Below are 22,289 nucleotides of genomic sequence, written 5' to 3' on the forward strand. Positions count from 1 at the left end.
TTGGGGGTTCTGTCGGTCCTGAAGCAAGACCCAAAAACAAAAGCCGGGCGGAGACCAACCAAAATGACCAAGAAAAAGAGGAAGTTTGAACTTTTGAAGCTTATATCAGGGTTCCCCGACCTGGTGCCCACCAACACCTTTCCTGGCCTCTGTCACATGTTTTTAGAAAGTGGGCAGGGCCAGGTGAGTTTTGCCCAGCAGGGCTTCTGATTGGCCATTGGAAGCTCAGCAGGGCTTCTGATTGGCCATTGGAAATCTGTTGAAGAATTAATGTTAGAGTTATGCACAACTTCCCTCCCTGACATTTTGTAGTTGGCTCCACCTCTCGTGGCAGCCATTTTGTAGTTGGCTCCACCTCTCGTGGCAGCCATTTTGTAGTCAGCTCCACCTCTTGTGGCAGCCATTTTGTAGTCGGCTCCACCTCTCGTGGCAGCCATTTTGTGATTGTGCCTACCACCCTGTGTCAGAATTCCAAAGGTGCCTGTAGGCTCAAAAAAAGGTTGTTGGCCCTCGGCTTATACTGCGGAAACCTTGTCGGTCTTTAAGGTGCTCCTGGATTCGAACCCAGCTCTTCTGCCGCAGACGAAAATGGCTGCCCGCCTGAAAAACAGTGGGCAAGCTTTAGAGTTCTCTAGGACTGTTCTTCAGACTGGGTGTTTAAAAAACAAACCAAAAAGAAAGGGGGAGGGAGGGAGAAGAGGGCGTGCCGAAGATGCATTTAATGTACTTGTGATTTTGGGGTTACAGGATGCTTTCTTGGGGAAGTTTGCCTCCTGACTCCCTACCGGTTTGCCCCCTGCAGGTTAGGAACAATGTGTATTCTTCCATCCTCGGCCTGCGACCCCTGAACCAGATCTATTACGGCAGCCGTTCTCCTCAGGAGTCACTGAAGGCCTCCGGCTTGACTCAGGTGCTTAATTCCACATATTCTTTCCGTGGCAGCCAAAACTCTCGCCAGCCCACCCATATTATAACTTTGATGTTTTGGTAGTAATGAGGGATGGGGTGGAGCCAGAGCAACTGGGCTTGGGAAAATCCCAGCAGTCATCAGACATTCAGGGAAATCTGAACAGAGAGGAAAGGGGGTACCTGATCAACTGTGGAGTTCTTGAAATAAGTTGAGAGAGAATATGTTGTGGAAGGCTTTCACGGCTGGAGTTCATTAGTTGCTGTAGATTTTCCGGGTTGCGTGGCTGTGGTCTTGGCCTTGTAGGACCGGATGTTTCGCCAGCAGCTGTGACTGGCATCCTCAGAGGTATAACACAGAAAGATGAAGTACTCTCTGTGTCAAGGTGAGAAGAAACATGGTAGGCAGGTGATTTAGATCTACTGCTTGGCCGACCTGAAAAATAGCCTAACTCAAAAAGGACACAGTATTTTGTTCCAAGACACTGAAAGGCTGGACAACACATCCAATTACCATGTCAGATTACACAGGGAAGCCATTGAAATTCATAAGCATAAACACGATTTCAACAGGGAAGAAGAGAGTTTAAAAATAAATAGGGCCTGATTTCCTGTCCTGAAAAACACACAAGGCTCTACAACTGACAATAGCACTACAGATAAGAGTAGAATCCACATGCAAAAGAACCTCCTCAGGAAATCTTCTCAGGAAACAATCCATATACAAAAGAACCTCCTCAGGAAAGCTCCTCCATTAGCATGTTCGCAGCCTGGGGAACTCCTATAAGATAATGACTCAGCCCTACCCCACCTTTCTGATATAAATTACCTGCCTACCATTTTCGTCTCACCTTGACACAGAGAGTCCTCCATCTTTCTGTGTTATACCTCTGAGGATGCCAGTCACGCTACTGGCAAAATGTCAGGTCCTACAATGCCAAGACCATGGCCATACAACTCGGAAAATCTACAACAACTGAGAGCGAGTGCTAAATTTGGAGCAGTCAACTTTCGCTGGGTGTGAGCCAGGTGCGAACATATTTCTGGGCGAAGCTGTGAGCTAAAGAGAGGAGCCCTTGGCCATGTGCAGAATACATTTCCCTCATTCCTAAGAACAGAGCAGTTTCCTCCCCTCCCCAAAGCTAGGCAACTAGCAGACACGGTTTCCAGTCAGCATCTGGACGTGCGTCAAAGGGGTTCTGCAGCTGTCATTTGCTTTAGAAATTAGAAGAAGAAGAGAAGGAGATTGGATTGATACCCCACCCTTCACTACCCGAAGGAGTCTCAGAGTGGTTTACAATCCCCTTTCCCTTCCCTTCCCCTCCCCACAACAAACACCCTGTGAGGCAGGTGGGGCTGAGAGAGCTCTGACAGAAACTGCTCTTTTTCAAACAGCTGTGCCAGAACTACGGCTTGCCCAAGGTCATCCAGCAGCTGCAAGTGGAGGAATAGGGAATCAAACCAGGTTCTCCCAGATTAGAGTCTTTGCACTTAACCACTGCACCAAACTGATTGGATTTATACCCCGCCCTTCACTACCCAAAGGTGTCTCAAAGCGGCTTATAAACTCCTTTCCCTTCCCCTCCCCACAACAGACACCCTGTGAGGTAGGCGGGTCTGAGAGACCTCTTGACAGAAACTGCTCTTTTTCAAGGACAGCTCTGACAGAACTATGGCTTGCCCAAGGTCATCCAGCAGGTGCATGTGGAGGAGTGGGGAATCAAGCCCGATTCTTTAGAGTCTGTCCACTTAACCACTGCACCAAACTGATTGGATTTATACCCCGCCCTTCAACTACCCAAAGGTGTCTCAGACCAGCTTACAATTTCATTTCCTTTCCCCTCCCCACAACAGACACCCTGGGAGGGAGGTGGGGCTGAGAGAGCTCTGACAGAAACTGCTCTTTTTCAAGGACAGATCTGAGAGAACTTGTGACTGGCCCAAGGCAATCCAGCCAGGTGCAAGTGGAGGAGTGGGGAATCAAACCTGGTTCTTTAGAGTCTGTCCACTTAACCACTGCACCAAACTGATTGGATTTATACCCCGCCCTTCAACTACCCAAAGGTGTCTCAGAGTGGCTTACAATCTCCTTTCCCTCCCCCTCCCCACAACAGACACCCTGTGAGGTAGGTGGAGCTGAGAGAGCTCTTGACAGAAATTGCTCTTTTTCAAGAACAGCTCTTATCAGAACTATGGCTTGGCCCAAGGTCATCCAGCCAGGTGCAAGTGGAGGAGTGGGGAGTCAAACCCGGTTCTTCCAGATTAGAGTCCGCGCACTTCACCACGACACCAAACTGGCCTCAGGATCGGACCTTGCAATATCTCCATGATTTTAATGGCTCACGGCCAACGGGTTTTCTCAGGAACCTGCCCTTTATTTGAGGCCCTTTTGCAGAACTGGCAAGACCTTATCGGACACCTGAAGAAGTCTCCGTGACCCACCATCCCTTGGAGACTGCCTCCTCCACCCGACACCAGATCTGTCAAGGGATCTTTTCCTCTCTTTCAGAAATGGGTCTACCGGGAGATCTCCAACTTCGAGTACCTCATGCAGCTCAACACCATCGCGGGCCGCACCTACAACGATCTCTCCCAGTATCCTGTGGTAAGTGCTTTTGAGACGGGAGTCCCCTTCCACTAGACACTCAAGGCCGGATTGAGCCAGCTTCCTTTCTGGACGTTATTTAAAACATTTTTGTGCCGCCTGTCCCGCGCATCAGGCTCCGTCAGGTGGTGAACATAATAATAATAATAAGAGATTGGATTTATACCCCGCCCTTCACTACCCGAAGGAGTCTCAGAGCAGCTGACAAACTCCTTTCCCTTCCCCTCCCCACAACAGACACCCTGTGAGGTGGGTGGGGCTGAGAGAGCTCTGGACAGAAACGGCTCTTTTTCCCCAAGAACAGCTCTTATCAGAACTATGGCTTGCCCAAGGCCAGCCAGCAGGTGGAAGTGGAGGAGTGGGGAATCAAACCGGGGTTCTCCCAGATTAGAGTCCGCACACTTAACCACTACACCAAAACATTTAAAACATTCAAAGCATTAAAGATAGAGTTGAGATTATAAAATAATTTAATTAAAACATAAGCAAACGACACTGGAAGGAGGGCCAGTTGCCATTACTGGGGGTATACCGATCAAAACAAAAAAACATAAGAAGAAAAGCTGTGTTGGATCAGGCCAACGTCCCATCCAGTCCAACACTCTGTATGACAGTGTGGCCAAAAAAACCCAGTGCCATCAGGAGGTCCACCAGCCAGGCAAGAACTCCAGAACCCCTCCCACTGTTTACCCTCCCCCAAGTGTCAAGAATACAGAGCATCCCTGCCCCAGACATAAGACATAAGAACATAAGAGAAGCCAGTGTTGGATCAGGCCAGTGGCCCATCCAGTCCAACACTCTGTGTCACACAGTGGCCAAAAATACCAGGTGCCACCAGGAGGTCCACCAGCGGGGCCAGAACTCCAGAAGCCCTCCCACTGTTACCCCCCAAGCACCAAGAAGACAGAGCAACACTGCCCCAGACAGAGTGTCCCATCTATACCTTGTGGCTAACAGCCACTGATGGACCTCTTCACCCACTGGCAAAAGACACCAATAGAGGGACGCAATCCCCCATGATATTTTTGTTAAGATTTGGGATTTTTCTGCAAAGCTATGGGGTCCCCCAAGTTTGCATAAAATCCTTTAGCGTCCATGTGGTACCGATCCACAGATTTAGCTATCCACAGTTGGGGGCCACACATGCCTAATAGTATATAGAGACCAGCACCTGTAATTAAGCCTGGAAGCAAATTGGAAGCCAGTGTGGATGGCACAAGACTGGAGCAATACACGGTTCCTACAGCCCACTCCAGTCAACACTCTGGCCTCTGCCTTCTGTAGCAGCTGTAGCTTCCAAACAGTCTTCAAGGGGCAGCCCCACGCGGAGCACATTGCAGCAGTCAAATCTAGCTGCAGTAATCTCATCTAGATGACCGTGTTTTTTCTCTCTATCTCAGAAGCTAAGCAGGGCTGACCCTGGCAAGTATTTGGATGGGAGACCTCCAGAGAATACCAGGGTCGGGATGCAGAGGCAGTCTACCCAGCCACTTCTCTGAACATCCTCCATGTGCCAGTAGGAGTCATCAGAGGTCAACACAGCTTAAAGATACGGACACACAAACACACAAATGTGAAGGGAAGAAAAGAAAGAAGATAAATCCAGGGTTGTTTTCTCTCTCTCTCTCTCTGTCCCTGTCCAGTTTCCATGGATCCTGAAGGATTACGTCTCGGAGACGCTGGATCTCAGCAACCCCGCTGTGTTCCGGGATCTTTCCAAGCCCATTGGGGTGGCCAACGAGAGGCACGCCAAGGATGTCAAAGAGAAGTGAGCGTCATGTTTCTTTGGGGGAGGAGTCAGGTTCCTGCCTTCCTTGATGCCCCGTCGTTGGCCCTCCAGAGGAGCTGGCTGGCCCCTGTGGGAGACAGGAGGCTGGACTGGATGGACCCTCCCTGGTCGGACCCAGCAGGGCTCTTCTGAGGTTCTTCTCAGGAGAAGGCCTCGGCCTCCCTGCCCTGTTCTTGGCCCTCCGGAGGAACTGGTTGGCCACTGTGTGAGACAGGAGGCTGGACTGGATGGACCCTCCCTGGTCGGACCCAGCAGGGCTCTTCTGAGGTTCTTCTCAGGAGAAGGCCTCGGCCTCCCTGCCCTGTTCTTGGCCCTCCGGAGGAACTGGTTGGCCACTGTGTGAGACAGGAGGCTGGACTGGATGGACCCTCCCTGGTCGGACCCAGCAGGGCTCTTCTGAGGTTCTTCTCAGGAGAAGGCCTCGGCCTCCCTGCCCTGTTCTTGGCCCTCCGGAGGAACTGGTTGGCCACTGTGTGAGACAGGAGGCTGGACTGGATGGACCCTCCCTGGTCGGACCCAGCAGGGCTCTTCTGAGGTTCTTCTCAGGAGAAGGCCTCGGCCTCCCTGCCCTGTTCTTGGCCCTCCGGAGGAACTGGTTGGCCACTGTGTGAGACAGGAGGCTGGACTGGATGGACCCTCCCTGGTCGGACCCAGCAGGGCTCTTCTGAGGTTCTTCTCAGGAGAAGGCCTCGGCCTCCCTGCCCTGTTCTTGGCCCTCCGGAGGAACTGGTTGGCCACTGTGTGAGACAGGAGGCTGGACTGGATGGACCCTCCCTGGTCTGATCCAGCAGGGCTCCTCTGATGTTCTTGTGGTGCTGGGTGCTACTCTGCATCCCATCCCAAGGCCCAGGCTGTCCTTTCATTCTCGTTCCCCCTCCGTTTCCTCAGGTACGAGAGCTTCGAGGACCCCACAGGCATGATCGACAAGTTCCACTACGGTACTCACTACTCCAACGCGGCCGGCGTCATGCACTACCTGATTCGCACCGAGCCATTCACGACCCTCCACATCCAGCTGCAAAGCGGGAGGTGAGCAGAAGGGGGCAGGCCCAGCGGGGGACTGTCCAGGAGCAACGTGGTTGAGGTTTTCGTCATCATTTATTTCTCATCATGGAGAGCCAGTTGGGTATTGTGGTTGAGTGCGCGGACTGTGATCTCGGAGAACCGGGTTTGATTCCCCACTCCTCCGCTTGCAGCTGCTGGATGACCTTGGGCAAGCCGTAGTTCTATCAGAGCTATTCTCTCAAGGGCAGTTCTTGAAAGAGCTCTCTCAGTCCCACCTGCCTCACAGGGTGTCTGTTGTGGGGAGGGGAAGGGGAAGGAGTTTGTAAGCCCCTCTGAGACCCCGATTGAAGGGCGAGGTATAAATCCAATCTCTTCTTCTTCTTATGTATGGATGCTGGGAATCTGAGGCAATTTTCACAGCGTTCTGCTGATGTCTTTCCTCACTCGGCCGTTTTCCTCATTAAAAGAAGAATCAAGACAAGCTGGGAGAACAAGTTTCTACCCATTTTGTGGAGAGGGAGGGAGACACCGGGTCATCTGCAGCGACTGGCTTTGGGACGGTCATCAGCAACCGAGTGTGGAACTAGGGAAACTGATTTGACTAAGACGGGTCCCCAACATTGTGCTCCTGGGCACCGTGGCACCCTCCACAACCTTTTATGGCACCCGCAAAGTGTTTTTGGAAGTAGGTGTGGCTATTGCCTAACAAGACTTCTGATTGGCCGCTGGAGTTCTGATTGGCGGCGCAGATCTTTTTGAGAGGATGCTTTGGTAGCCGCTGCCACCACAGCAGAGGGAACTTCCCTGTGCGGCTAAAGGTCAGCTGAGGCAGCCATTTTGTGCCTGCATCCACCATGCTATATCAGGATTCCAGCGATGCCTGGAGGCTCAAAAAGGTTAGGGAACCCCCGCTCTAAGACCCAGTACGTGGGCAGATGCTACAAACGGACAGCTTCTGACATACCTACTGTCAGACTCCTGGGTAAATCAGTCCCCAACAACATCCACTCTGGAGAATGATAGGTTTATTGAGACATTGATAGTATCCATACTGGACACTGGCTGTGTCAGAACTGAGGTTAAAGGCGCAAAAGCAAGAAATATACAAGGTTTGAGCAGGGGCCCTAAAAGACCCAGGACCAATCATCCCTTGGTATTCCACCCACCAAAAGCAACGGCCAGCAACCCCCCCTTACTATGCTTCCCCCCCCAATATGGAAAATGAAGCCGAACTGTGAAAGCTGAGACCCAAGGACCCCTGGGTTCTCAGCGGTGATAAGGATGCATGCTACTTCAAAGCAACCTGGCCAAAGCGAAAGTATTTCAGGTTCACACTCTCCCACACCCCCTCCTCGGTTGCTATGGCGAACGAGCTGTAATATGCCCGGCGAGTTTGGCACCTCCATTCCCACCCCCATTAAGTATGAAAGGATGCATCCCTCGTAAACAGTCCTCTGACAGTTAACTGAGGGCCGGCACCTTGACTCGTTGTGTCCGCCATCAGGTTTGACTGCTCTGACCGCCAGTTCCACTCCGTCCCCGCGGCGTGGCAAGCCCGCATGGAAAACCCCGTGGACGTTAAGGAGTTAATCCCGGAATTCTTCTACTTCACGGACTTCCTGGAGAACCAGAACGGTAAGGAGGTCGAAATGCTAGGCCGGGTCAGGCGGGCGGCCAAGGGCAGTGTCCACCCCTCGTATAGTCCAATGCTGGCGGGCATCCTCTGTGCCTGGAAGTATCCCGTCTCCCAGATGTGGAACCCGCTCTCTGTACTTCATGGCCGTTGACAAACCTACCCTACATGAAAGGCTCCCTCTAAGCTGTGGAGTCTTGTGGACAAAAATTCTACTTTGTGAGCTACCGGTGTTCAAGTTGTGAGTGATTTGGCTACTGCACGGGGGTCCAGTTTGCTCTGGAGCCCTTCTTCCTGAGCGAAGACAAAAATGTGTGAGCCGGAGGCTAAAGAACTGTGAGCTGGCTCACACTGACTAAGCTCAGAGTGAACACTGCCTACATGTCTTTCTTCAAAATGGGTTCTGTGACAGGGAGCCGTGGCTCAGTGGTAGAGCCTGTGCTTGGCCTGCAGAAGGTCCCCGGTTCAATCCCCAGTATCTCCAGTTAAAAGAACCAGGGAGTAGGTGATGTGAAAGACTTCAGCCTGAGACCCTGGAGAGCTGTTGCCAGTCTGAGTAGGTGATAATGATTATGATGGACCAAGGGTCTAGTTCAGTGAGAGTTCCGTTCAAAGGAGGGGCCGTGGCTCTATGGTAAAGCATCTGCTTGGCATGCAGAAGGTCCCAGGTTCAATCCCCGGCATCTCCAGTGAAAAGGACCGGGTAGGAGGGTTGGGAAAGACCTCCGCCTGAGACCCTGGAGAGCTATAAAGAGGGGCCATGGCTTAGTGGCAGAGCACCTGCTTGGTATGCAGAAAGATCCCAGGTTCGATCCCCGGCACCTCCAGTTAAAAAGGACCAGGCAGTAGGCGATGTGAAAGTCCTCCGCCTGAGATCCTGGAGAGCCACTGCCGGTCTGAGTAGAGAAGGCTGATCTTCTTAGACTAACGGTCTGAGTCCGTCGAAGGCAGCTGTGAGTTTCACAAATCGATTATACGTCGCGTGGCCATGCAATTTGGAAATGCCTCCGTGATGGGACAACGGTGAAGAGAGAGATCTGGTTTGGGTCCAGCGCATTGAGTGGCTACCTCTAATTCTCTTGTAGGTTTTGATCTGGGCTGTCTTCAGCTGTCGAATGACAAGGTGGGGGACGTGGTCCTCCCCCGGTGGGCAAAGTCCCCCGAGGACTTCATCCGCAAGCACAGGCATGCTCTGGTAAGGAGGGGTAACCCCACTCGTGGCATGGCCGTAGATGTCTGAGTTAAGATTTTATCCATGGAAGTGGTTCAGTGTGCGGACTCTAATCTGGGAGAACCGGGTTTGAGTCCCCACTCCTCCACTTGCACCTGCTGATGTGACCTTGGGTCAGTCACAAGCTCTGGCACAGCTGTCCTTGAAAAAGAGCAGTTTGTGTCAGAGTTCTCTCAGCCCCACCTACTTCCCAGGTTGTCTGTTGTGGGGAGGGGAAGGGAAAGGAGTTTGTAAGCCGCTCTGAGACACCTTTGGGTAGTGAAGGGCGGGGTATACATCCAATCTCCTCCTCCTCCTCCTCCTCCTCCTCCTCCTCTTCTTCTTCTTCTTCTTCTTCTTCTTCTTCTTCTTCTTCTTCTTCTTCTTCTTCTTCTTCTTCTTTTCACAAATACCTCCCCCTCCACACACCTCAGTGACCCCTGCTCCATTCCCAGAAGGTGACAAAAAAACCCTCCAGGAACTCAGCCAGACTGTCCTGGAGAGAAAATTGCTTCCTGACCTCAAAGTGGTGATCGGCATTTCCCTGGGGGTGTAAGAAAGGGCCACAAGAACTAAGCACTGAGGCAGCCCTTCCTGCCCTCCCTCTCATGATCTACCTAAGTTCACAGAATCCACATTGCTGTCAGATGGCCATCCGGCCTCTGCTTGAAAACCTCCCAAGAAGGAGAGCCCACCACCTCCCGAGGAAGCCCGTTCCGCTGGGGAACTGCTCCGACTGTCCAGAAGTTATTCCTCACGTTTAGCCAGAAACTCTTCTGATTTGATTTCAACCCTTTGGTTCTGGTCCGACCTTCTGGGGCAACAGAGAACAACGCCGCTTTTAGCAGCGATAAGCCACCAACCCAGGCATTTTCTCTCTCTCTCTCTCCCAGAGTGGGCTACCAGAATTGTGCAGTCCCCATTTTTTGTCCCTTGGAGAGTCAGATCGGAGAGGGGATTTACTCCAGCTCTAAGTTCCGCTTTCTTGTAAGACTGCATCCAGGGGCCATTTTGTAGGAAAAGAGGTGCAGGAGCTCATTAGCTTAACTCATTAGCATAACTCATTAGCATATGCCACGCCCCCTGACATCCCCGGAAGTGTGTCAGAAGGCAGCGCCCACCACTCAGGCTCCTCTGGACTGTTTTGGATTGCTAGCTATTGGGGGGGGGGAACGTGCAGATCTGTCCTCGCAGAGGAGGGAGAGCTTGTACCTGAATAAAACTTGGTCTCAAAGGTGCCACTGGACTGTTTTGGAACGGGGGGCTGGGGGGGGGGCTCTGCAACTTACCTGGCTGCTTCTTGCTCTGACTGAGGGCTGCTGGGAGCAGGGGGCGGGGCTTGTTGCATGTGCCCGCCCCCTGGGCTCTTTACTGCCGGAGCTCCGCTCCTGTGCGCTCCTGCAGGGAATGACCCCTGAGTGCATCTATTTGGGGGAGGGGTGCACGGTGTATAGGCCAATCTAATTGGATCTCGGAAGCTAACCAGGGTTGGAACGCGGAAAGGAGACTGCAGAAGAAGTGGCCAACCACCCCTGCTTCTCGCTGGCCCGGAGAGCCCCTCTCTGGGGTCACCCTAATTCGGCTGCTACTTGACCTCACTTTACACACACGCACATGCACACATATCGGTTTGGGGATTGGGAAGGTGGGCTGACCCGAGTGTGGCTGACATCACATCCTGCCTCGTGTCTCCGGTAGGAATCGGAGTACGTCTCCGCCCATCTCCACGAATGGATCGATCTCATCTTTGGGTACAAGCAGAGAGGCCCAGCAGCCGTGGAGGCGCTGAACGTCTTCTATTACTGCACCTATGAAGGTGAGACGGCGAGTGTTTTACCTGCGCTGTGAATCCCTTCCACCATATTATACGACTCAGCTGGGGCAGGGGAGTGCCTGGTCTGAGCTTTGTAACAAAGTGGGGATTCGAACCTGGGCCTCCCAAGTGGTGGCTCAAGTGGTTAAGACTTTGAAAGTGCAGGATGGAAGGTCAGTCGTTCGGCAGTTCACGACCCGAGTGCGCCGCATGACGAAGTGAGCTCCCGTCTCTGGCCCCAGCTCCTGCCAACCTAGCCGTTCGAAAGCAAGAAATTGCAAGTAGATAAATAGGTACCGCTTCGGTGGGAAGGCAACAGCGTTCCGTGCGCCTTGGTGTTTAGTCATGCCGGCCACATGACCATGGAGTAGTCTTCGGACAGCGCTGGCTCTTCAGCTTGGAAATGGAGATGAGCACCGCCCCCTAGAGTCGGATTTGACTGGCTTTCGAGCCAGGGAAAACTTTTACTCCCAAATCCCAGTCTGGCTCTCTTCACCAGCTTGCATCTTACGGATGTTTTTTTTTATATATATGCTTCTAGTTGCCTTGGGCTTCAATAAGAAAAGGTTGCTTTGAGTCCAGTTGCACCAAGAGACCAACAAGATTTCCGGGGTGAGCTTTTGAGAGTCTGCCAAAGGGACGTATCTGACGAAGGGCGTTTCGACTCTTGGACTTTCGTGCCCGAAAATCTTGCTGGTCTCCGAGGTGCCGCTGGACTCAAATTCTGTGAAAATTTGGGAGCTGTTTTATCGGACCAAACTAGGAAGCAGGAAGATTAAATGCAATATGGGTTGATTGTGTTCGGTCGCGGTAACTGTTTCTGAAGAAGAACGGTGGAAACGGGATATTACGGGTGCCCCGTTAACAGGATCACCTTGTCTCCATCGACATCGGACTTTATTGCTTTCTTGGGACTAGGAGCAATGTTCCCTCTAAGCTGTGGAGTCTTGTGAACAAAAATTCTACTTTGTGAGCTACTTGCATTAAAGTTGTGAGTGAACAATTGGGCTACTGCATAATGTAGTTTGTTCTGGAGCCATCCTTCCTGAGCTAGGAAAAAAATGTGTGAGCCGGAGGCTAAAAAACTGTGAGCTGACTCACACTAACTCAGCTTAGAGGGAACACTGACTGGGAGGTGTTTTCAAGATTGAACTGACACCAGAGAGACTTCGTATAATATTCTTCATTCAGATTGGAACATTTGATAACAAAATTTAGTTATTTTTATACGTTCTTTGTTATTATATTCATGGGTTTCTGGTCTTTTGTTAGTTTTTCCATACTGTCAATCTCCACTTTTTACTTGGATGCAAGCATGTTAGCAAAATGACTATGAGTTTCCTTCATTCCCCTCGTCTCTTGAAATGTTTTATCTGAACATTTAATCTCACCGTGGTCTGGCAATTACTTTCACAAGAACTCAAACACACCCAGCATCGTTTGACCAGTGGGAGAAAGGGGAGCCGGTGTGCAGGCGATCAAGGTCTCCCCCAAAGGCAAGGTAAAGGTAAAGGTTTCCCTGGCTCAAAAGCTAGTCGAATCCGACTCTAGGGGGCGGTGCTCATCTCCGTTTCCAAGCCGAAGAGCCACCGCTGTCCGAAGAAGTTTTCGTGGTCATGTGCTAGCATGACCCCACTGGTGGACCTCCTGATGGCACTGATATTTCAGGCCACTGTGTGACACAGAGTGTTGGACTGGATGGGCCATTGACTTGATCCAACATTGGCGTCTCTTATGTTCTTATGACTAAATGCCGAGGCACATAGAACGCTGTTACCTTCCCACCGAAGCGATACCTATTTATCCACTTGCAATTTCCTGCTTTCGAACTGCTAGGTTGGCATGAGCTGGGGCCAGAGACGGGAGCTCACTCCATCACCCGGCACTCGGGTCTCAAACTGCCAAACTACAGACCTTCCGGTCTGCAGCTCAGCATCTTAACCTCTTACCCACCGCAGCCCCAAAGGCAAGTGAGAGGCAAACACTGACCAGGGGCAGGTGCCAGAAAGAAGGGTCGATCCCTGCTAAATAGGGACCTTTGAATAAATGGACCTCCAAATACCATAAAAACTTCTCAGTCAAAGTATGGAAGAAAATAAGGGAGAAATTTTATAACAAAACACCTAAATGGGTCTCACCGTTGGAAGCGTTTATTATGCCAACAATGTTAACCAAAGAAAAAATCCAACCATATGAAAATTTATTAGACGAAAATAACAATCTTAAAGACGTCGAAGCAATACAAAAAGACATTAATTTAACAATATGGGAGACAAACCAATTAATATCTAGATTTAGCAAAGGTAAAAAATGGGGATTTTACAGAAACAAAAACGAACTTGATAAAATATGGCTCTCAACGAGCGACAAAGCAATTCAAAAGTTATATAATTTTTTTCCTAGAGGACCTCACAGCAGAAGAAAATACCAAAAAAGTAATGCTAAAATGGATGCAGGATTTGGGTCATGATACACCAAGAGAAGATTGGAATAAAACATGGAGGTCAATTAAATTCTTGAAAGCCACATCCTATAAAGAAAATATTATCAAAATGTACTATAGATGGTACTGGTCACCAGATAGGGTGGCAAAATGTTCCTCTAATCTGTCCAAGAATTGTTGGAGATGCAGAGATAATGTGGGTTCATTTATACACATGTGGTGGAACTGTGAAAAGATATATACGTTTTGGAAAGAGGTTCAAAAATTAATAGTAGAAATATTAACTATTCATCTAGATCTAACTCCAGAAGTATATTTATTGAATATGATGCCAGGCAATTTAAGTACAAATGAAAAATATTTGCTGACATATATTGTAACGGCAGCAAGAATTTTAATTGCTAAATATTGGAAGTCAAGTAAACTGCCTACAAAGCAAGAGTTAGAATACAAACTGTTAGAAGTAGCGGAAATGGATAGTCTAACAATGATATTACATGGTAAAGATAAAAATGTATTTAAAGATAGATGGTCTAGAGTTTATGGATGGTTAAAAGAAAGGAAGAAAAAATGGACAAAAGGTATATACGTAAAACACTGGGCTGTAACTGTGTGGAAAAACTAAATAAAATGTGTGGGGGGGGGAACTTCTCAGTCAATCAATAAGCAGATTACAAAGTATGATGACATCAGTCGATCAGTAACTGGATTGCTAGGTAGGAGAACAGCACTCGAATCTGACAGCAAAGTTACGGGTAAAACCAAATAATGCTGAGATTGTAGAATGAAGAGTGGAAACCCAAGAATACCACATGCAAATGTATCTACTTAAGACAGTGGAGGAAAGACTTTGGGCTTACCTGCTTTCTTACTTTCCTCACTTGCGAGTCCCTGTTTTTTCAGGGGGGGGGTCCGTTCTGCATATGTTTTGCCCCCCCTAGTGGCCGATTCGATATTACAGTGGTTTATGTCTGACATAAATTGGTGTAATATCAAGTCGGCCTTTAGAGGGAGCAAAACACAGGCTGAACAGAGAAAAAAACAAAACGGAAGAAACCGAAGGGACTCGCGAGCAAAACAAAACTCACGTCAAGCATATGCATTCTCTCCTCCTTTCCTTTCAGGGGCAGTCGACTTGGACGCAATTGCTGACGAAACCGAGAGGAAGGCTTTGGAAGGCATTATCAGCAATTTTGGTCAGACCCCGTGCCAGCTGCTGAAGGTAAGAGGAGTTGGCGAGGACCACCGACAGCGTGTCAGGAAGAAGCACAAGAATCTTGCGTGCAAATCTTGCCCAGAGAGCAGCAGCATACAGTGTTCCCTCTAAGCTGAGTTAGTGTGAGCCAGCTCACAGTTTTTTAGACTCCGCCTCACGCATTTTTGTCTTAGCTCAGGAAGGACGGCTCCAGAGCAAACTAATTTATGAAGCAGCCAAATCACTCGCCCACAACTTTAGTACAAAGTAGAATTTTTTCTCACAAGACTTCACAGCTTAGAGGGAGCATTAGTCATAACCCAGACAGCCATTGACGTTGCTATAGTCCAGAGATTTTACTTTATTTTTAATTTATTTAAAATGTCTATTAGCTGCCTTTCTACCTTATACAACAAAGAATCAATGGACATCAGTCCAACATTAGAAACCACAACATTCAAAAATCAGCAAGGGAACATTTTAACTTTCCAAAACATTCCGTTGCTGACCTAAGAGTAGCAGTTCTCTTACAAAAGAATTTCAAGATTAGAAAGAGAGACTGCTGAATTGCAACTGGTAATGAAGCTCAAGACCATGCATCCTCCTGGACTGAATCAAGACTCAGGTTTCCTGTCTCATTACCGATGCTGATTTCTCCACGCCTGTTATCCCTTGGCATATCACACCTAATCCAATCACGGCTCCTATTGTCATTCACCTGCTATTGTCATTCGGCATCTGAAACCACTCCACTCTCCAAGGTATAAGGACAGATGGACTCACGTTCTAGCTGTATCTGAAGAAGTGAGCAGTGACTCACAAAAGCTGATATCCTACCACAATTTTTTTAAGTCTTTATGGAGCTACTGGACTCTTGCTCCTTTCTATTTCTACCATATAGGATCTCAAGGCAGCTTACAATGTAAATCATAATAAAGTACAATAAAATACACAAAATATTATTTACTTAATTCATTTGTACCCTGCCTTTCTCCCGAGTGGGGGAACCCCGATTGGCTTACATCGTTCTTCTCCCTTTTACCCCCACAACCACCTTCCTAAGATCCAGCCTATGAAAAATCCTCCTTTTCTCTTAGTGTGTTCCCACAATCGGTTGTGAGAATTCTGTTTGCCTCTCCAACGCCGTTTGGTTCCGAACATGGGCCGTGCAGGGCGGAAATTAGGCGAGTCATTCAGAATCAAATACTTATAAAAAAAAAAACAGTCTCCCAGCAAGGGCCAAGTTAAAGTTTCTGTAGCAGCCAGTGCTCCAATTACAGCCCTTAATCCTGTGTTATGGGAGGGGTCATGGCTCAGTGGCAGAGCCTCTGCTTGGCATGCAGAAGGTCCCAGCGTTCAATCCCCGGCAGCACCAGTCAAAAAGGACTAGGCAGGAGGTGATGGGAAAGACCTCAGCCTGAGACCCTGGAGAGCTGTAAAGAGGGGCTGTGGCTCAGTGGCAGAGCCTCTGCCTGGCATGCAGAAGGTCCCAGGTTCAATCCCCAGCATCGCCAGCTAAGAGGACCAGGCAGGAGGTGATGGGAAAGACCTCAGTCTGAGTCCCTAGAGAACAGCTGTCAGTCCGAGTAGGCAATACTGCTACTGATGGATGAATACCCTGATTCAGTATAAGGCAGCTTCATGTGTGTGTGTCCCCCTTTTTACGTCTCTAGGAGCCCCACCCAGCCCGCCTGTCAGCCGAAAACGCCGCGCAGAGACTCGCTCGGTTGGACACCACGTCCCCCAACGTGTTTGAGAATCTCAGTCAGCTCAAATCCTTCTTTGTGGAGGTAAGGTCCGTTGGGGAAGGTGCCCGTCGTCACCCATCTAGCCCCTGCTGGCCCCTGTTTGAGACAGGAGGCTGGACTAGATGGACCCCCACTGGTCTGATCCAGCAGGGCTCTTCTGACGTTCTTATCAGGGGAAGGCATTGGCCTGTCTGCCCTGTTGTTGGCCCTCCAGAGGAACTGGCTGGCCCCTGTGTGAGACAGGAGGCTGGACTAGATGGACCCTCCCTGGTCTGATCCAGCAGGGCTCTTCTGGTGTTCTTCTCAGGGGAAGGCCTTGGCCTCTCTGCCCTGTCGCTGGCCCTCCAGAGAGGAACTGGCTGGCCCCTGTGTGAGATGGGAGGCTGGACTGGATGAACCCTCACTGGTCTGATCCAGCAGGGGTCTTCTGAAGTTCTTCTCAGGGGAAGGCCTCGGCCTCTCTGCCCTGTTGTTGGCCCTCCAGAGGAACTGGTTGGCCCCTGTGTGAGATGGGAGGCTGGACTAGGTGAACCCTCCCTGGTCTGATCCAGCAGGGCTCTTCTGAAGTTCTTCTCAGGGGAAGGCCTTGGCCTCTCTGCCCTGTTGTTGGCCCTCCAGAGGAACTGGCTGGCCCCTGTGTGAGACGGGAGGCTGGACTAGGTGAACCCTACCTGGTCTGATCCAGCAGGGCTTTTCTGAGGTTCTTAAGTCTGTGTGTCCTTCTCTCTCCTTCCCCTCCTCCCTCTCTAGGGCATCAGTGATGGGATTCCGCTTGTGCAGGCCGTGGTCCCCAAGAACCAGGCCCACTCTTTCATGACTCAGGGATCTCCCGACATGCTGGTAACTACCCTACCGCTCACAGTGTCTTCCCCTCCCAGCCCTTGAAGCGAAAAACGCGTTGGCCGAGTGGTGGTGGCCTCTCCTCGCTCCAGGAGAGCATCAAGCTTAGGTTCTGTTTGCCTTTATGCCTCCCGTCCGACGAGCTGACGCCGTTCCCCCCCCCCTCCCTTCCAGGTCACTGTCAGCGCCAACGGGCTGCTCGGGACCCACGGCTGGCTGCCCTACGACAAGAACATCTCCAATTATTTCAGCTTCACCAAAGACCCCACGGTCTCCAACTCCAAGTGAGTCGGCCCGCCCTCTCCAACCCTGCTCCACCCAAAGCGCTTGCTCCCTTTACCGTCTTCTCTCTGCCCCATGACATGGGGGTCCTCAACCTTTCCGAGACTGTGGCCGTCAGTGGAATTCTGAACACCGGGTGGTGGGCGCAACCACAAAATGGCTGCCAGAAGAGGCGGGGCCAACCTCAAAATGTCAGGAAGAAGAAGAGAAGAGATGGGATTTATACCCCGCCCGTCACTACCCGAAGGAGTCTCAGAGCGGCTTACAGACTCCTTTCCTTTCCCCTCCCCACAACAGACATCCTCTGAGGTAGGTGGGGCTGAGAGAGCTCTTTTGAGGACTGCTTGTGAAAGAATAGCTCCGAAAGAACTTGTGACTGACCCAAGGTCACACCATCAGGTGCAAGTGGAGGAGTGGGGAATCAAACCCGGTTCTCCCAGATTAGAGTCCACGCACTTAACCACTACCCCAGACTGGCTCTCACCAAACTGGAAGTGAATTCACGCATAACTATAATAGTAACTCTTCGGCATTTCAGGTTTAGTGGGGTGCCTTTTAAACTGAAAGCCCGTTTGGTGTAGTGATTAAGAGCAGTGGAGAATAATCTGGGAGAACCAGGTTTGATTCCCCACTCCTCCACTTGCACCTGATGGTGTGACCTTGGGTCAGTCACAAGTTCTTTCGGAGCTGTTCTTTCACAAGCAGTCCTCAAAAGAGCTCTCTCAGCCCCACCTACCTCAGAGGATGTCTGTTGTGGGGAGGGGAAGGGAAAGGAGTTTGCGAGCCACTCTGAGACTCCCTTGGGTAGTGAAGGGCGGGGTAGAAATCCAATCAGTTTGGTGTGGTGGTTAAGTGCGCGGACTCTAATCTGGGAGTACTGGATTTGATTCCCCCACTCCTCCACTTGCATCTGGCTGGATGACCTTGGGCAAGCTGTAGTTCTGTCATAGCTGTCCTTGAAAAAGAGCAGTTTCTGTCAAGAGCTCTCTCAGCCCCACCTGCCTCACAGGGTGTTGTCTGTTGTGGGGAGGGGAAGGGGAAGGTGTTTGTAAGCCGCTCTGAGACTTCTTCGGGTAGTGAAGGGCGGGGCATAAATTTAATCTCTTCTTCTTCTTCTTCTCTTGAACATATTGTTTAAAATACTTCCTTGCATACACAGAGTTTGCCTGCAGCCATCCAATTGTGAGCCTCGGGCCGCACGGCCAATCAGAAGGCATGCCGAGCGAAAGCCTCACCTGGCCCCGCCCACATTCTAAAAACACTTGGGGATGCCAGGAAATGTGTTGGGGGTGGGCACGTGGCACCCCAGGCACCACGTTGGGGACCCGTGCCCTAACAGGAGCATTTTCTACTTCCTTGCTTGCTCACGCCAGGACCAAGCGCTACCTGTACGGCCCCTTTGCGCCTGGGGCGGACTTGTCCTTCAAGACCCTCGCCATTTCCCACGACGGGAAGCTCCTCTTCAGCGGGGGACACTGGGACAGCAGCCTGCGCGTCACCTCGCTGAGCAAAGGGAAGGTCGTGGGGCACATCAACAGGCACATAGGTAGGTGTGGGGAACAGGGTTGCTGGGAGGTGTTTTATTTAATTTATTGATGTGTTTATTTATCTCTCAAATTTCTTCCCCGCCCTCCCAGCCAGAGCCGGCTCAGGGCGGCCTACGTAAAAACGGATAAATTACATTACATAAATTACATTTAAAGGTAAAGGTTTCCCTTGCTCGAAAGCCAGTCGAATCCGACTCTAGGTGCTCATCTCCGTTTCCAAGCCGAAGAGCCAGCGCTGTCCGAAGATGTTTCCGTGGTCATGTGGCCGGCATGACTAAACACCAAGGCGCACGGAACGCTGTGACCTTCCCACCGAAGTGGTACCTATTTATCTACTTGCAATTTCTTGCTTTCGAACTGCTAGGTTGGCAGGAACTGGAACTAGAGACGGGAGCTCACTCCGTCATGCGGCACACTTGGGTCTCGAACAGCTGAACTACCGACCTTCCACAGCCTGCAGTTCAGCGTCTTAACCACTTGAGCCACCGCAGCTCCCTAAAATTACAGTTTAAACCATTCTAAAACCATAATAAAGCGCTAGTCGTCATCATCGTTCAAAGAGCCCCACCTACCTCACAGGGTGTCTGTTGTGGGGAGAGGAAAGGGAAAGGAGATTGTGAAGGGCGGGGTATAAATCCAATCTCCTCCTTCTCCTCCTCCTCTTCTTCTTCTTCTTCCTCTTCTTCCTCTTGTTCTCTGCAGCAGTCCTTTGGCTCCTTAGAGAGAAACAGATTCATTCCAGCATAAACCCTCTTGGACTAGAGCTACACTTCTCCATTGCAGCAAAGAAACTGGCTGTCCTCCATGAAAGCAAAGGCTGAAATAAAGCAATGTTTGTCTCTAAAGTGCCGCAAGGCTCCTGTTGGTTTGGACAGCCAGACAGCTAGCGGCCCTTTGGAAACCCAAAAGCAGATCACTCTACAGAAGCCGTGACACAGATAAAGTTCTGGTTGACCACAAGCTAGCCATGAGCCTGCAGGGCGATGTGGCTGCGAAAAAAGCAAATGCAGTCTTAGGATGCATGAACAGAAGCATTATGTCCAGATCATGGGAGGTGGTCGTTCCGCTCTATTCTGCTACGGTCAGGCCTCAGCCAGGGGTCATTTTGTAGAAAAAGAGGTGCAGGAGCTCATTAGCATAACTCATTAGCATAACTTATTTGCATGTGCCACACCCCCTGATATCACCGGAAGTGTGTCAGAAGGCAACACCCACCGCTCAGGCTCCACTGGACTCTTTTGGATTGCTAGCTATTGGGCGGGGGGACGTGCAGCTCTGTCCTCACAGAGGAGGGAGAGCTTGTACCTAAATGAAACTTGATCTTAAAGGTGCCACTGGACTGTTTTGGGCTGGGGGGGAGCTCTGCAGCTTACCTGACTGCTTCTTGCTCTGACTGAGGGCTGCTGGGAGCAGGGGGCGGGGCTTGTTGCATGCGCCCGCCCCCTGGGCTCTTTACTGCCGGAGCGCCGCTCCTGTGCACTCCTGCAGGAAATGACCCCTGGGCCTCACCAACTCTAACATTCTATGATTCTGGTAGGGATGGCTTTGAAAGGGGACTGGATTGGGGGGGGGCAGTTTCTAAGTGGCTACTAGCCATGGTGGCACAAGGCCGTCGATCTCTGCATAATCACTGCTCGAGAGTAACATCAAGGGAAGGCCTCAGCCTGCATGCCCTGTTTTGCTGCCCCTGCTAACAGTCCGCTGGACTAGATGGTCCACAGGTCTGATCCAGCAGGGCTCTTCTTACCTTCTCGGTAGGGAGTCTCCATAAGAATTCCCTGCTGGGTCACACCACTGGTCTATCCAGCTGAGCATACTGCTTCACACATCAGCCAACCGGTTTTCCTGGAAAAATTGTAGTGCAATAAGACTGCGAAGAAAGCTAATGCAATCTTAGGATGCATTCACAGAAGAAGCATTGTGTCCAGATCAAGGGAGGTGGTCATTCCGCTCTATTCTGCTATGGTCAGGCCTCACCTGGAGTCCTGTGTCCAGTTTGGGGCACCACATTTGAGGAAGGATGTTGATAAGCGCGAGCGTGTCCAGAAGAGGGCAACCGGGATGGTGAGAGGGTTGGAATCCAAGTCTTACGAGGAAAGGCTGAAAGAGTTGGGTATGTTTAGCCTGGGAAAGAGAAGGCTTAGAGGGGACATGATTGCAGTCTTCAAGTATTTGAAGGGCTGTCATGTAGAAGATGGAGCAGATCTATTCTCTCTTGCTCCGGATTGCAAGACAAGATCTATTGGGTGGAAATGACAAGGGAGTCGATACTGGCTAAATATCAGGAGAAATTTCCTAACTGTAAGAGTGGTTGAGCAGTGGAACAGTCTGCCTCGGGAGGTGGTGGAGGCTCCTTCGCTGGACGTTTTCAAGCGGAGGCTGGACGACCATCTCTCGGGTATGTTGTAGGCAATGTTCCCTCTAAGCTGTGGAGTCCTGTGAGCAAAAATTCTACTCGGTGAGCTCCTGGCATTAAAGCTGTGAGTGATTTGGCTTCTGCATAAATTAGTTTGCTCTGGAGCCCTCCTTCCTGAGCTAAGGCAAAAATGTGTGAGTCAGAGGCTAAAAAACTGTGAGCTAGCTCACCCTAACTCAGCTTAGAGGGAACACTGGTTGTAGGGCTGTCTTTCGGCGATGCTCCTGCAGAGCCCCTTACAACTCTTAACATTCTATGATGGTCGCAGCCATGATTCAGAGTTCTCAGCTCGCAGTCAGCTCGCAGTGCTCGTTTTATCAGGACTTGCAGTGCTTGATGCTCTGTAGCCTGTTGGGGGCAATTCCCAAAATCCGGGGCCCTCTCCCATTCGGCCATCCGTGGTTCATCCTCGGTGGTGGTGGCGGCGGCTCCCGAAAGCCCGGCGGAAGAGCTCCATTTTACAAGCCCTGAGGGAGGAGCATGGTTCCCTGGGTGGTCCGGGGGGGGGGGCACTGCTCACCTTCCGTGCTGCTATTCCCTGGGAACTAGAGACGGGAGCTCACTCCATCATGCGGCAACTCGGGTCTCGAACTGCTGAACTACCGACCTTCCACAGCCTGCAGTTCAGCGTCTTAACCACTTGAGCCACCGCAGCTCCTAAGGAGCAACCTGGCATCTCTGGATGAGTTTCAGATGGAGTGGAACCGAGAAGCACAGTAGAGTCACCTGTTAAGAACATAAGAACATAAGAGACGCCAATGTTGGATCAGGCCAGTGGCCCATCCAGTCCAACACTCTGTTGTCACACAGTGGCCAGAAATACCAGGTGCCCTCAGGAGCCCTCCCACTGTTTACCC

General features: G+C 50.7%; 1 protein-coding gene across 1 annotated transcript in view; it reads left to right on the forward strand.

Annotated features, from left to right (window-relative positions):
• The window catches only part of NBEAL2 (neurobeachin like 2), a 176,406-nt gene that overhangs the window by 144,750 nt on the left and 9,367 nt on the right, over positions 1–22,289 (forward strand). The window contains exons 39-51 of the mRNA XM_015407333.1: positions 803–910; positions 3,416–3,511; positions 5,155–5,279; positions 6,189–6,329; positions 7,810–7,940; positions 9,024–9,133; positions 10,847–10,964; positions 14,529–14,626; positions 16,273–16,389; positions 17,098–17,187; positions 17,362–17,471; positions 18,843–19,015; positions 19,892–20,016. Of these exons, the coding sequence (XP_015262819.1) occupies positions 803–910; positions 3,416–3,511; positions 5,155–5,279; positions 6,189–6,329; positions 7,810–7,940; positions 9,024–9,133; positions 10,847–10,964; positions 14,529–14,626; positions 16,273–16,389; positions 17,098–17,187; positions 17,362–17,471; positions 18,843–19,015; positions 19,892–20,016 (1,542 nt within the window). The remainder of the gene's footprint in view (positions 1–802; positions 911–3,415; positions 3,512–5,154; positions 5,280–6,188; positions 6,330–7,809; positions 7,941–9,023; positions 9,134–10,846; positions 10,965–14,528; positions 14,627–16,272; positions 16,390–17,097; positions 17,188–17,361; positions 17,472–18,842; positions 19,016–19,891; positions 20,017–22,289) is intronic.

The sequence above is a fragment of the Gekko japonicus genome, unplaced genomic scaffold (genome assembly GCF_001447785.1).
Source record: "Gekko japonicus isolate JY-2015 unplaced genomic scaffold, Gekko_japonicus_V1.1 scaffold2770, whole genome shotgun sequence".
In the NCBI taxonomy this organism is placed as follows: Eukaryota; Metazoa; Chordata; class Lepidosauria; order Squamata; family Gekkonidae; genus Gekko; species Gekko japonicus.